General features: G+C 35.2%; 1 protein-coding gene across 1 annotated transcript in view; it reads right to left on the reverse strand.

Annotated features, from left to right (window-relative positions):
- LOC150086849 (histone lysine demethylase PHF8-like) overlaps positions 1-13785 on the reverse strand; it is a 445826-nt gene that overhangs the window by 350526 nt on the left and 81515 nt on the right. Inside the window, exon 7 of the mRNA XM_090371623.1 lies at positions 7445-7643. Coding sequence (XP_090227749.1) covers positions 7445-7643 — 199 coding nt within the window. The remainder of the gene's footprint in view (positions 1-7444; positions 7644-13785) is intronic.

A 13785-nucleotide genomic window follows, 5' to 3' on the forward strand; every position in this document is an offset into this window, starting at 1 on the left:
ATTTGAAACACCTTAAGGGATTTGGAATGTATGCCCGGACTCGGCAGTGGAGGTAGCCTGCTTTCACTGAGTTTGGTAAATTTGGTGTACTGAAGGTCAATATGATATTTCGTGTTGGAACTAGTTTATCGTCTTTCCGGATCATGATTCGCCTTGCTTGTGTTACTTTTTGTTCTTGTAATTCCGTAACTATTTCCTCTTCGGTGACGTTTAGTAGATCCCACTCACTTATTACTCCTTTAGAGGAGTTCAGTGTATTATGCGGCGTGACTTTAATTGGGATTCCGCTTATAGTTGACAGTTTCAATAACAGTTCAGAGTGTCTTGGCTGCGTGGTTTCAATTAATAGATCTCCTGACTGAAGTCGTTTTACCATTTTTGGTGTTCCTGCTGAATTTTCAAGACACCTTTGAATGACAAAGGGAGACAAATTGCTTACTGGTTGATTCGATAATGAATGCATTATCAAAAAAGCTGGTGGTTCTGGTTTGCTAGAATCTGTTCTCATTCTTTTCGAGAGACTAGGATCATGTTCCCTTCTACGGGTGTCAATTTGTTGAGAGCCTGTTGGCTCTATTGGTGGAAATTCGTCGCAATCCATTGTTGCTCCTTTTCGCCCCGGGAGAGGAGCCTCCTTCTCCCAGGTTACCGGCCCCGCCACGTGGAGGCAGGAGCGGTGCCACCAGTGACCAAGCGATAAAAAGTTAGTGGTTAGTGTGTTACAAGAGTTAGTTAAATATATACAAAAGAAAGGTGATTTTCCTTTCTTGTAGGAGGCTTCCTTCTTTATTTATAAAGAGCCAGAAAATAAATAACTTTGAAAGTAAAAGACTTTAGAAATTTTAACTACTTCTTTATAGAAAATTCGCTTTGAAAATCGCTTTGGAAATTGCTAGATCACTCGCTTGGCACTCGGGGCCGGAATTTGCATGGCGGTGGTCCTTATGCAGCGAGAAATAATCTATAGAACAGACAGCACTCTTGATCAGAGCCACACCACTGACATAATGCAAGCTTAACCAGCTTATATTATAGAAAGAAAAGAATAGATGGCGGCACAGGCACTGCTTATTTAGCATATCAACCCACTACTACCACTAATTTATATAATGTAATGTAAAAGTTAGGCAAAAGTAATAAAAATAAATAAATATAAATATGAAGCTATCATTAGAGGCAGCAAATGCCCATCCTCCACATGAAGCCTTATTATATCTGATGATTAAAATAAATCTGATATTTAAAATAAAATAAAAAAACATCAGCCAGTAGTACGGCAAAAATGTAGAACGAAACGTAAAATAATATTTTAAATTTTATAATTTTTTAAAAATTTTTAAACCCATCTAATATTGTATGTAATTCTTCACTAAATTTATTCCAACTACCCACTTCCACAACACTAAATGGTAGTTTGTTCAGCCAATCAATTACTCTAGCTGAAAACAAATTTTTGCACATTTGCCCAGCATCTATTTGTTTTTAATTACTGTTTATGTCCCCTTGTGAGCACTGTCCGAGAATGTCAGAATAACAACATTATGAAGTTTACTCAATACATTTTAATACATTTTTATCAGTTTACTCAATACAATGTTGGTATCATCTGCAAACTTAGCAATAAACCATATTCTATCGCAACAACAGGGTACCTGTCCACCCACCAATGACAAGCCAATAAGCTTCGAAACAGTGCCATCTGGGTGGTGGTATCCGCCGAAAATAAGTAACATTAGTCGTCTTCATAGGTGAAGTGTTAATTATTCAAGGTAGTGCAATACCTTGTGAAGGTATTCACAATATGAGATAAAATTAAAACGATGCATTAAAACTACCTTGGTAGTAGAAATGACGTGTGTGCATTACCCATGCATAAGTAAACTCCTTCATACTCTTAGGCATTTTGCCAAGAAATATCTTTTAGATTAAGCCATATACTGTTTACAGTATCGTTAATAAATACTGTAAACAGTATTTATCCTCTATGTACCTCTGTAAACAGTAAGGGACACATATCGAATGACGAAGGATTAATGATAACATAAGTCTGAGAAGAGCAGTGCCCATTTATAACCATATTTTATAACCACTCAACCATCCCTTTATACATAGTAGTAACTTGCCCTTAATGCCACACTGCTCCAATTTGTACAGCAGTTGTTGTTGTTATTTTTTTAGGAGCATTAGCAACTAAGGCCATATTGCTCTGGGGATATGCGGTGGTCATTCCCTGACCTTTCCGCATTCTCTGTATTTGGTGGTCACGGGCTTGAACCCCGGTCTAATCAAGAAGCGCGTGCTAAGCACTGCCACTCCTGCTCACCTGGCTACAGAGGCACCAAACCCATGTTGTGACTTCTGCATAATTCCATTCTTGTTAATATGATTTTGAAATACTTCTTGAACTATTGACTCCATTATTTTCCCTGGAACAGATGTCAAGCTTATAGGTCTATATCTGCTCATGCCACTCTTTGTGAATAGGACAGATATTGCACATCTCCAATCTTTAGGAACCACCCCTGAATCGAAGGATGTTCTCATAATTATGGCCAAGGGTTTGCTTACCTCTTTTAATGTAACTGGACAGATACCAGCAGCTACAGGTACCTTATTTACTTTTATCTTCAGCAATTTCTCTTCCACTTTCTTCTTAGTTATAACAAAATCATCTAGCCTATGTACCTCTGATTTTCCAATCCCTAAAAACTTCTTATAGAATGTAGTTGCAAAATATTTATTTAGTTTTGTCAGCAACCTGAACACCATCAACACCAGTTATGTCAGTCATATGTTTTGGGCCAATGTTGTTCACCCCTTCCTTCTAGTATCATAAGCAATTTCCTTTGCATTCTTAGCCATGGACTTCTTATAAATTGAACCAACTGTAAAATTTCTAAATGGTAAGTATTTAGGTCTAAAGCTTAAACTATATCTCTTAATTGATATAAAAAGTTTAGTAGTTTCTATGACTACTTTCTTGAATGCTTCTCATTTAGAATTTGCAGTTAGTATCATCACCAGTTGGTCCCACTGAAAGGAATTTAAAAACTAGATTTTTAAATTCATTTCAAGTTAAAACCTGTGTGAAAGCAAAATCTTTTCTCCTTACCCTTGACAGTAGTTGTATATTTAATATACAAGGAAAGTCAAACATCACTATACAGGGAAAGTCAAAATTATGTATACACACTTTAAAAATCCATAAGTTGTGAATTACATGACCAATCTGTATTATTTCTTTCTACAGATTGGCTTAAATCAGAAATTTGAAAATACCGTAGAAGTTAAGCAAGGATGGGAATATGGAACTGTAAACAACATTGATAAGACAAACAGAGGGGAGAATAAAACATCAAGAAATACTGAAAATGTTGATGCTGTCATGAATGCATTTGAATGTTCCCCACCAAAGTTAACAAGACGGTAGCAAAGTTACCGTATTGTTAACTTTGGTGGGGAATATTCACAAGAGCTGCAAATGAGTCAATTGGTCTTTATAAGAATCTTAAAGGACATAAATTTTGAAGCCTTTTAGAGCTCAATTACTGTACTCGATACAAGAAGATGATCCAGATCAATAAAAAAAATTGAGTGGTATTGTCATAAAAATGATGGACTCAGCATTTTTGAGGATTAAATTGCATAGTTGTATAAAGCCACATTCACACTAAATGGACATTTGAATCATCATAACTGTTTACTGAGCCAGTGAAAATCCACAACCCACAAATTTCCACCTTTGCTGAAAGATGTTTGTCTTGGGATTACCTGATTTTACAGATTCAATTACACCATTACTGGAAAGACATATTGAAATAAGGAATTATGCAGTTTCCAATGTTAGATGCATAATTTCAGATACAATGGTGTCTTTGCAATGGGATGGCAAGCCTTCACATTTTCATACCTGTTGTCTGTGACTATCTGGATCAAGAATTCATTAATAATGGATAAGTTGCGTGGGAGTCGGATATGTTTTTGAACATATCCCACTCCCACACAACTTATCCATGAAATTAGATGCATAATTTCAAATACAATGGTGTTTTTTCAACAGGATAGCACATCTTCACATTTTCATACATACTGTCTATGACTATCTGGACCAAGGATTTCATTAACAATGGATAAGTTGCAGTGGGGGGGGGGGGAAGAGTGTTTTTGAATACCCTCCAAGGCTGATGGGAAAAATGCAGAATTTCAACTGACTTGTGCATTGAAAAAACAGATGTTGCTTGAGCATGCATGCTGGAGGAGGACATTTAGAACATCTTTCTTAAATGAGATATTTCTACTACAAGGATTTCATTTAAATTCTTAAATGAGATATTTAAGATAATTCTTAAATGAAATATCTCATTTAAATTCTTAAATGAGATATTTCTACTATATTTCTACTACAAGGATTTGCTATTTACTTTAGCAAATCAAGCATGAGTTATGAATGACTTCATAGTTATTGAGTTATGACTGACTTCATAACTCAATAACTGTGAATGCAACAAAAAACCCTACTAATATACATATATAGATCCCTTTATACATATACATAACCTACAAAAAAGTAGGCTATGTATATGTATTTGAACTAAAATGTAAATATTTCCATAAGTTATTAAATATACATATAAAAGATGTACTCTAAGCTATAAGGTAGGCAAAAAAGTAGAGTGGAGGGAAATGAGAAGAACAGACAGTAGTAATCAAAGGGTTTGGCAAAAATATTTTTTTAAAAAAAATTTAATGACCTTGTTGTTTAAGGGAAACTGAAGTAGTTTTGAAAGATGATTCAGAAACTTACGGCTTTTCAGAATATACAGTCAGTCCTCGTATAACACGTGTTTACACTACACGAATTTGATCATACACGATTTATAAATTGGGGAACGATATCATATATAACACAAACCGAATACGCTTATGCACGATTCGCCTTTGTGTTTACAAGAAATGGCAGTCGAACAGGGAATCACCCCAACTGAACGCAACACAATAGGAATGAAGAGAAGATTCTGAAAATGTATTTATGTTTTTTATATCAGTAAAGAGGAAACACATTTCACCGTAATAACCCACACAATTCCAGCTATCAGATCGAATTTACTACCAGTTTATAACAGATTCCACTAGCAGTAACGCAACTGAAAATTGCTTTTATTGTTTTATGGTAGTGACCTCCAGAAATGTGCTTTAGTAAAATGTGAGCTAGTGAGGTGTTAATAGTGTGTCTCTGCCTTTACGGTGTTGTTTATTCAGTTGCTACATGCGCGCAGCTTTGTTTATGTGTATCAACCGTGCCGCCTCATTTTATAATTGTGCTTTGTTCCCTAAAAATGAGTAAATTACTTAAAAGGTGTGAAAAGGTGAAGACCCTAGATTCAGAGAGAAAAAGAAAAGCAATATCGATAGGCATAGGCGGACTCAGTCAAAAATTACCCAAGAAACTTTGTAGCGGCCTCATACTAGCATTTATGGCCAAAATCACACTTGCCTCCATCGTCTTCTGGCCTTAGGCCCACTGGGGTTTCCCCAGTAAGGCTTATGGCCAGTCCGCCTCTGTCAACAGAGAAAAAATATGAAATTGTGAAATGCTTTGAGTGAAATGAAAGAACGTGTGATATTGCACATGTTACAGGCCTAAATGAGGAAACGCCGAAAATTAGAAAGAATGCAGAGAAAATAAAAACAAATTTCATAGCAGGAACAACTCAAAATGTAATAAAATCCATTAGATCAAGACACAAAGAATTGGAAGAGATGGAATAGCTGTCATCTGTTTGGGTAGAAGCTCAAACAAAGAACACATTTGCTTACGATAGAAGCAAAAACATTAGCAATATTTTATTATGTAATAGTCATAATAAAATATGTATATTATTACGATTATTTATTGTGTTTGGTAATGCTTTGGTCACAAATGTGTGTTCAATGTTGGGTGGTCGGCGCCTAACCCTATTTTTCCCATAGGGCCTGTTATTCGTATTGCCCGAGGGTTTCTAGGAACACAACTATCATGCAATACAAGGACTGACTGTTAACGTTTATGTTGTGAAAGTAAATTATAATATATAACAACTAAATTTTGGTAAACTTTACTGGTTTCAGATCACTTACACTGGGTAAAGATCAACATACACTGCATGAAATATATACTATATTTTATTTGTAACTCACTGATGCAGAATGAAGTTTGATTACCAATGAATTTTATTAATCATGCTAATTCCACAGCAGAAGTGTGGAATTAATGTGATTAATAAACTTAAACTAGCAATGTACAGCTACATAATGATGACGATGATAATATCAGACAAAGAAGTTATTAGTATCCTTCACAATACTTTTAAATGAGATCTTGTTCTCTGTGAGTTATTTCCATAAAGAGAAAGCGAATTATTAGAATTATAACACTATAGTTACATTAGTTCTTTCTTCTCCTTATCAGTTTTTCCATTCCACAACGAGTGCTGGTACCGGGTGTGTAGGGTGGTTGTTATGTCCGGTTATTATTATTGGTCAAGAAACTCTCCAACTATCCTAGAGTGTTTAGAATTGTGGCTTTCTAGAGTTCCTTGCAGAAGATTATCATTATCTCTTTCTTCTCCTTATGCGCTTTTTCCCATCCGGCAATGGGTACTGATACCAGGTGTGGGGTGATTGTTATGTCCAGTTACTATTATTGGTAAAGGAACTCTCTGACTATCCTACAAGTGTTCAGAATTGCAGCTTTCTGGAGTTCCTTGTAGGTGTTCTCTGGGAGACCTACAGCTGCTAGGATCTTATGTAGACTCTCTGGCACCATGCTGGTGGTCGACACAGTGATTGGGATGGTTGTTACTTGTTCTACATCTCTTTAACAGGAGTTAAAGAGATGTGGAACAAGGAAAGATTGGGAAGTATACAAACCTTTCCAATCTTTCCTTGTAGGTTTTCTGGAGCAACCTCCAGAAAACCTACAAGGAAAGATTGGGAAATGCTGGTGTTGGGTTTGCTATGTCAATCAGGCAGGTAGGTAGTCTTTTTTTTTTTTTTCTTGTCAGTGAGGTTTATGTCCAGTCGGCTGTGCAGGATCATCTTGTCTATTTTTATGGTGCGGTCTTAGTACAACTGTAGGTAGGGATCTCTAGTATGACCTGAGTTTCATACCTGTAATATGATTTACTTTCTTTGATCAACCGGTATTTCTTCATTAGCTTCTGATGTACTATCCTGGTGACCTGATTGTGCCTATGAGTGTACCGTGTCTGGGTGATTACCTTACATCCCACAGGGATGTACCAGATTGTTTAAGGGGCAAGGTGACATTGTTGTTGTGATCGTCATCATCATTGTCGTGTAATTAAATGGACAATTCACTTTCTCTGTTATTAGTGACTATATTTTATTTTCTAAAGTGCTTCCTTCTGTATTTACTAAAATAAAACTTATATTAAATCCTTACCTTTAGAATGTGATACCATACAGATGTTCCCCCAAAATCAACATGAAAATCAGTAAAGCTATCTTTAGTGCCCATTAGACAATACTTCATCACTTGGGGACAAGAATAGGGAAGTAATTCATTCAATGAATTTGGCCAGTAATTTTCCACCCAACTTAATCGCTGAACAATGCCTGGGGGTTTGACTAGCTCTGATAACCTAAAAAATCAGGAGAAGAGAGAAATATAAATATGTGACTGGAAAACATGGTATTGATTGTTGAAAATCAAGTGATTTATAAGAAGATTGTGATATCAATACATAAGAGAAACTTAGTATAATAACCAAGGAAATACCAGTCATTAATATCCTTATACTGGTAACATTCTACATCTGCAAGGAAACTGCTGCTTTCACAGTCTTGCAGAAACAGAATAAGCAGATCTCCTGGTAATCTGGATCATACAAATCTTTCCAAAAATCATAGGATAATGTATTAGGCCAAACGACTTAGTATAGGGAGGTCAAATAATTCATTAAGCACTCTTAAACATTGGGCCTATTTACGTGCAACTCTTAATTAAAGTTTCTATGTTGCTATTCTTCCAATGCAGTGTAGTGCATTTATTTTACAAACTGTTCATCCCTGCATTATTAATTTGGCATGCAATAGCCTTAGATGCTGATGCACCATAAAACTCCTAATAACTAACCAACCAACCAACCCTGCATTATTAACAATGATAGCTTTTACATATTGAATAAACATGCATTTATATAAATCTGAAAATGTGAGCAGTTACAAGTGTAACTCTAACAAAATTTAATATGATCATTTAATCAAGTTTATAAATATCAGTCATTAATATACAGGGTAGTTCATAAGTAAGAAAATACATTAGATTGTAAATAACAACACTATTTTAAATATATAGTTTAATGAATGCTACCACAACAGAAAGGGCATAAAAAACTTAAAAAAAAAACAATGGCCACCATTTTAGTCTTTATAAAAGTTTAGTCTTGGTAAGGCACAATTTCTCAGAAATGTTCTCAAATTCTCTAACTTATTGACTGCTGAAGTTCCAGCAGAGATCTGTACTTATTACTATACACTTCATCCATTAAGAATTTCCCTGACAAATAATCACAGGTTGTTAAATCTGATGGAGTGTGGAGTCCACTCAATAGAACCCCACTGTCTGATCCATCAATCTGGAACTTTTCATCTAAGAATCCATAGACAATTTTTGCATAGTGAGCTGCTGGACAGCATTAGACGTCACGTGCTGGCTATTCCAGTTGACATGTTACATTCTGCTGTAGAAAATGCTGTTCTTCGAATGGAAACTGTTGTTGACCAAAATGGAGGACATATTGAACGATTGTGGCGTTGGATACTTTAATTTTAACAACCCTGTACATATTTACATTGGAAGTTATTAAATACAGTTTTCTTACTTATGCACCAACCTGTATATTAGTATATAAAATTTAAAATGCTTGTATAAAAAATAAACTATAATACCAAAATTACTGATATAAATATTGCTGTGCTAAAAAAATAGCACTGCAGTTTGAAATCAATACCAGCCTCCAAACTGGTGTAGGTATTTAACTGCAACAAAAAAAAAGTAAATTCTGAAAAATGTAGAGCACATTTCTCTTGTGGAATATTTAACTAAAGAACAAAGACATTTTTCTTAGGGTGGGACTGCTATTTTTAAGCAGTTTCCCCCCAAGAAATGGTCCCTAAGGTTTGTTCAGAAACGTTCCTCCAATGATGAAATCAAGACTTGTAATTGAAATTCTAAAATGCTGATACCACTTGTGAGCTAAGTTCATTGAATTTCTGCAAAACATGGTTATTCTGTGACAATCATGTTTGCCTGCAACTTCACATTAGTGTGATTGTTAGTAATCCTAGGTATAACCCCACATATAGGATCTAAAAATAATATACCAAATATGCTAGAGATGATCATCATGTGAACCAATGTAAGCAGAGTTCATGGTGTAGCATCCAGATTACACAAAGGAATAGCTGACCCTCTGTAGTACTAAGCAATACATAGGAACTAGAAGACTATTATCATCCAATACAATGGAAGCTTGAAGTGGTAAAAACCACATTTGGCATTGAGAGAAAAGCCACAGCACCTTACTTTTTCATCTCTTCTGTCAAGTAGTATTAGTCATGTTTTTTGAGGTTATGATGGGCATCATAACTAGGGCCAATATTACTTACTTTTCAAGGTTGCATCTTTAAAATGGTTTTAATATGACAGCCAGAAGATAAAATTAGTCCAAACCCATTGGTAATACGTTAGGAGGCATTCAGATTGACTAGTATGAATTTTACTGCATCAATTCTGTCAGCTGTGAACAGAGGAAGCCCAAATATTGTGTAAGGAAAGGGGGGGGGAGGCTGCCAAGGCCATGTTACATTAAGGAACTGTATATATCTTGCTGTGTGTACACGATATGCAGAAATTTCATTCATTAAGATAACATCTTCCAAAACAACTTTTCCTCATCAATATCAAAGCATCACAAATAGTCAAACTAGCAAGTAAACTTATCTGTGAAAAAAGATAAACCTCCAAAAGCTTCTGAATTCACTGCAGAAATATATGTGGTTTAAGTTTTAATCATAGTGATATCCATTTCCATCAACAGTGTACAAAGCCCAGTTACCTATCCTGACTGAATATTTAATTAATGGTTATATCAACTAACCATGCTTGTGCCATGATTATTCACCCCATGATTCTCTTTCTGATTTAAAAGGTATTTGTCAATGTCTACTCTAATATTCCTTCACAGAGACATCTGAGCACATAGAAAATACACCATGTTAAACATTTTATAATGTTTCACACTTTTCGAAAAAATTTTGACTGAGTCAAAAAATGTGGCACGTTACTACCTGGACAACACTATTATCATCAACAAACTTAAACACTATAAACTTCAAATATCTCCAATCATATTAGCAATAGCTATTAGAACAAGTCCTTCTGGCAGCAACCAGATGACTGCAGTGAGTATAATGAATATTTTTACAGTTATATATAGTGGGCCAGAAAATCAGAATGTCTTGTTAAGGATACCTTAATTTTCAAGGAACTGACTAGGACTGGATTAACAGTGGGTACAAGAGACATAGTATCCACAGCCAAAAAAAGAGTTTTAAGCCCAAAAACTATCAGTCGACTTAAAAATAAGAAAAGAAACTGTTAGATCACACTTAATATTTTGCTTTAACGACACATTCACAGTGGGGAAATCTACTGGTGGGTCAGTGAGTCACCAAGATGCTTTGATGTATTCTTATGCTTGCTTTACTTGTGTCTGAAAAAAATGTTTTTTTCAAATTCCCACCTTACAGACAACTTGTAGCTTATGTACTAAGCACAACAGTCAAATACTATAACTACCCATCAGGTAGAGCGACCCACTGCTGTTTCACAAACTATCTAGTTCTGCAAGTGAAGGTGATCTACCAGTGGATGACAAATGCTAAAAACTACAGAAATTCATGTGAATATGACTGACACATTTGCCTCCAAGCTTCAAACTTTTAATTACGGTATATTTAATAATGTACTAACAAACTTAGCATTAATAAAGTTATGTGTATTTCAAAATTTATGTATATTTTTAAATTGTTCCTGCCATGTTGTATATATGGCAGTTTAGCCACATGATTTTAAAAGGGGGTCTGGGTCTGACTCTTGTCTACCCTGGCTGGAGGAATTTCTAAAGTCCTCTTCACTCTAGTTATCCGATCTCAGGCAGATGGAGAGAATACAACCAAGTTAATCTGGGTTTATTATGAGGAATTAAAATGTGGTTATATTGCTATTATTTTTGCAATTATTATTTGATATTACCACAAAATAAATATGGCAAATTAATGCTATCAAAAGGGTTATAGGTAAGGCAGTGCTATTCTGCTCTTTTTCTTTACTATTCTTTTATATTTATTTTTATTCATTTATTATTTCAGGAGCAGAATAGCGCCTTGCCTATGACCATTTAAAAGCACTGACTAATTTGCTGAATTTATTTTGTGGTTTAAGTGCTTAAGTATTTTTTTTTAAGTATTTATATTAAATTCAATTCAACAGTCCAGGTTTCTCAGCCTGAAAAATATGCAAATCAACCCGTGAACATACATTTCCATAGAAAAAATACACACATACAGATATGAGATATTGTAAGGCCAAATAATACAAACATTCTGCATCAGCCATAAAAAAAAAAACTAATCACAATTGGCTTATTTCTGAAAAATAGCAGTCCAATTCCACTCTGAATCTTGTCAGACTCACTACCTTAATTATCTTGGAAGGCAACTTATTCCAATGAGCAACTTATTTTTATATTTATTTTTATCTGTTTATTATTTTAGGAGCAGAATAACATCTTGCCTTGCCCATGACCATTTTAATAGCATTAATTAATTTGCTGTATTTATTTTGTGGTTTAAGTGCTTAAGTATTTATATTAAGTTCAATTTAACGGTCCGGGTTTCTCATCCTGCAAAATATGCAAATCAACCCATGAAAATACATTCCTATAGATAAACTACACAGATACAGATATGAGATATTGTATAAGCTTGCTTTCTTGCATCATATGCCTCTACAAATGCTAATGAATGACAAACTCCAGTGTTATCAAAATAATAATGTGAATTTGAATCTGCCAAGTGGATTCCACACCCAACTGGTCTGGATAATAACAAAGAAAGGAATGGTGCTCTGTATTCCTGTTGAAAAGCCTGTCTTGTATGGGGTGATGATCAAAGTTTATAATATTTATAGTGTGGTTGCTTGTGAATACAGTCGATTCCAGTTAATTGGGACACATCGTGACTAGTGCATTTTGGCCCGATTAAGCGGCTGTCCCAATTATCCGAAGTTTCACATAAAAAAAAGTTAAAAATACAAGGACCCCCGCTCTACAATTGGTTCACTATACAATCAAATCACATTACGATGGAGTCACCTAAGGAAAGTACCGTTCACTATACAATGTGTAGTAAGTGCTGTTCATTGTGATCACGTTTGTTGACATTTCTGTTCAGTGACACTTGTGGGTGGGAGTTAAAATTAAAAACAGTAAAAATATAAGCAATCGATAACAAAGAACACGGCACACACAAATTGCAAGTAACACGATACGCGCAAGTGAGAACGGAATAACAAGTTACGAATCTCTAAAAATAGGAATGAAGAGAAGATTATGAAAATTAATTTTTTTATATGATTGACGATTTCATAGAAGTGTAAACACATTTTACCATAATAACCCACAGAATTCCAGCTGTCAGTACTATCGCAAATTCAATAAGATCGAGTTTACTATCTGTTTATGATAGATTGCACTAACAGAAAAGCCCAATAAACAGGTGATTGCTAATTGTTTTTATTGTTTTGTGGTTGTGACCTCCAGAAATCGGACTGAACCATGTGGTACGGTCAGAGACAATTGTAGGGTGATCTCCAGTGCTGCGGTCTCCTGCCCCGATTAAATGGCACGTTGTCCCAATTAAGCGAAGTAAACCGTGGCTATTTTCTCAATTGGGTTCTGTTTTTTAAGATTTGTCCCAAATAAACGGCTGCCCCGATTAACCAGTGGCCCAAATAACCGGAATCCACTGTATTTCCATTATTTTTTCCCCTGTTTTAACTATATTCACTCTAAAACTAAAATATCAATACAATATTTTTTTTTCATTGATCCCATCCCTTCATATCATCATTAGTCAGACCAAATGATGCAAACATCCTGCATCATGCATAAAAAAAAATTAATTACAACTGGTTTATTTCTGAAAAATAGCAGTCCAATTCCACAAGGAATCTTGTCAGACTCACCACCTCAATTACTTTGGAAGGTAACTAAGGTAATACCAATGACCAGTGGTACACTGCCCAAAGGCATTAGCATTAGTAGAGGCATATGATGCAAGAAAGCAAGCTTATACAGCAGCACAAAAAAAAAAAAAAAAAACCTTCCGCAACAGATGGAAGTTTGTTCCAGCAATCAACCAACCACTGGCTAAAAGCAAATTTCTGCAAATCTATTCAACAACTATCTTTCCTCAATTTGAATTTATGCCCCCTCAGGTGGGTAATATGAGCAAGCGGAAGAATCCATCATCATTTAGCTTGCTCAAATCATTCAAGGCTTATAGCCTCAATCAGATCGCTTTGCAGGTGCCTATTCTCCAGATGCTACAAGTTGCAGATATTAAGCCTTTCTTAATATCTGCAAAGTATTGTTAAGAACAATACTTTGTTCCCCTCACCAATCTCGTAGCCCTTCTCTATACTCATTCCAGCAGCTC

Source organism: Mastigoproctus giganteus, chromosome 4, assembly GCF_048544385.1.
Source record: "Mastigoproctus giganteus isolate SK-2022 chromosome 4, ASM4854438v1, whole genome shotgun sequence".
Lineage (NCBI taxonomy): Eukaryota > Metazoa > Arthropoda > Arachnida > Uropygi > Thelyphonidae > Mastigoproctus > Mastigoproctus giganteus.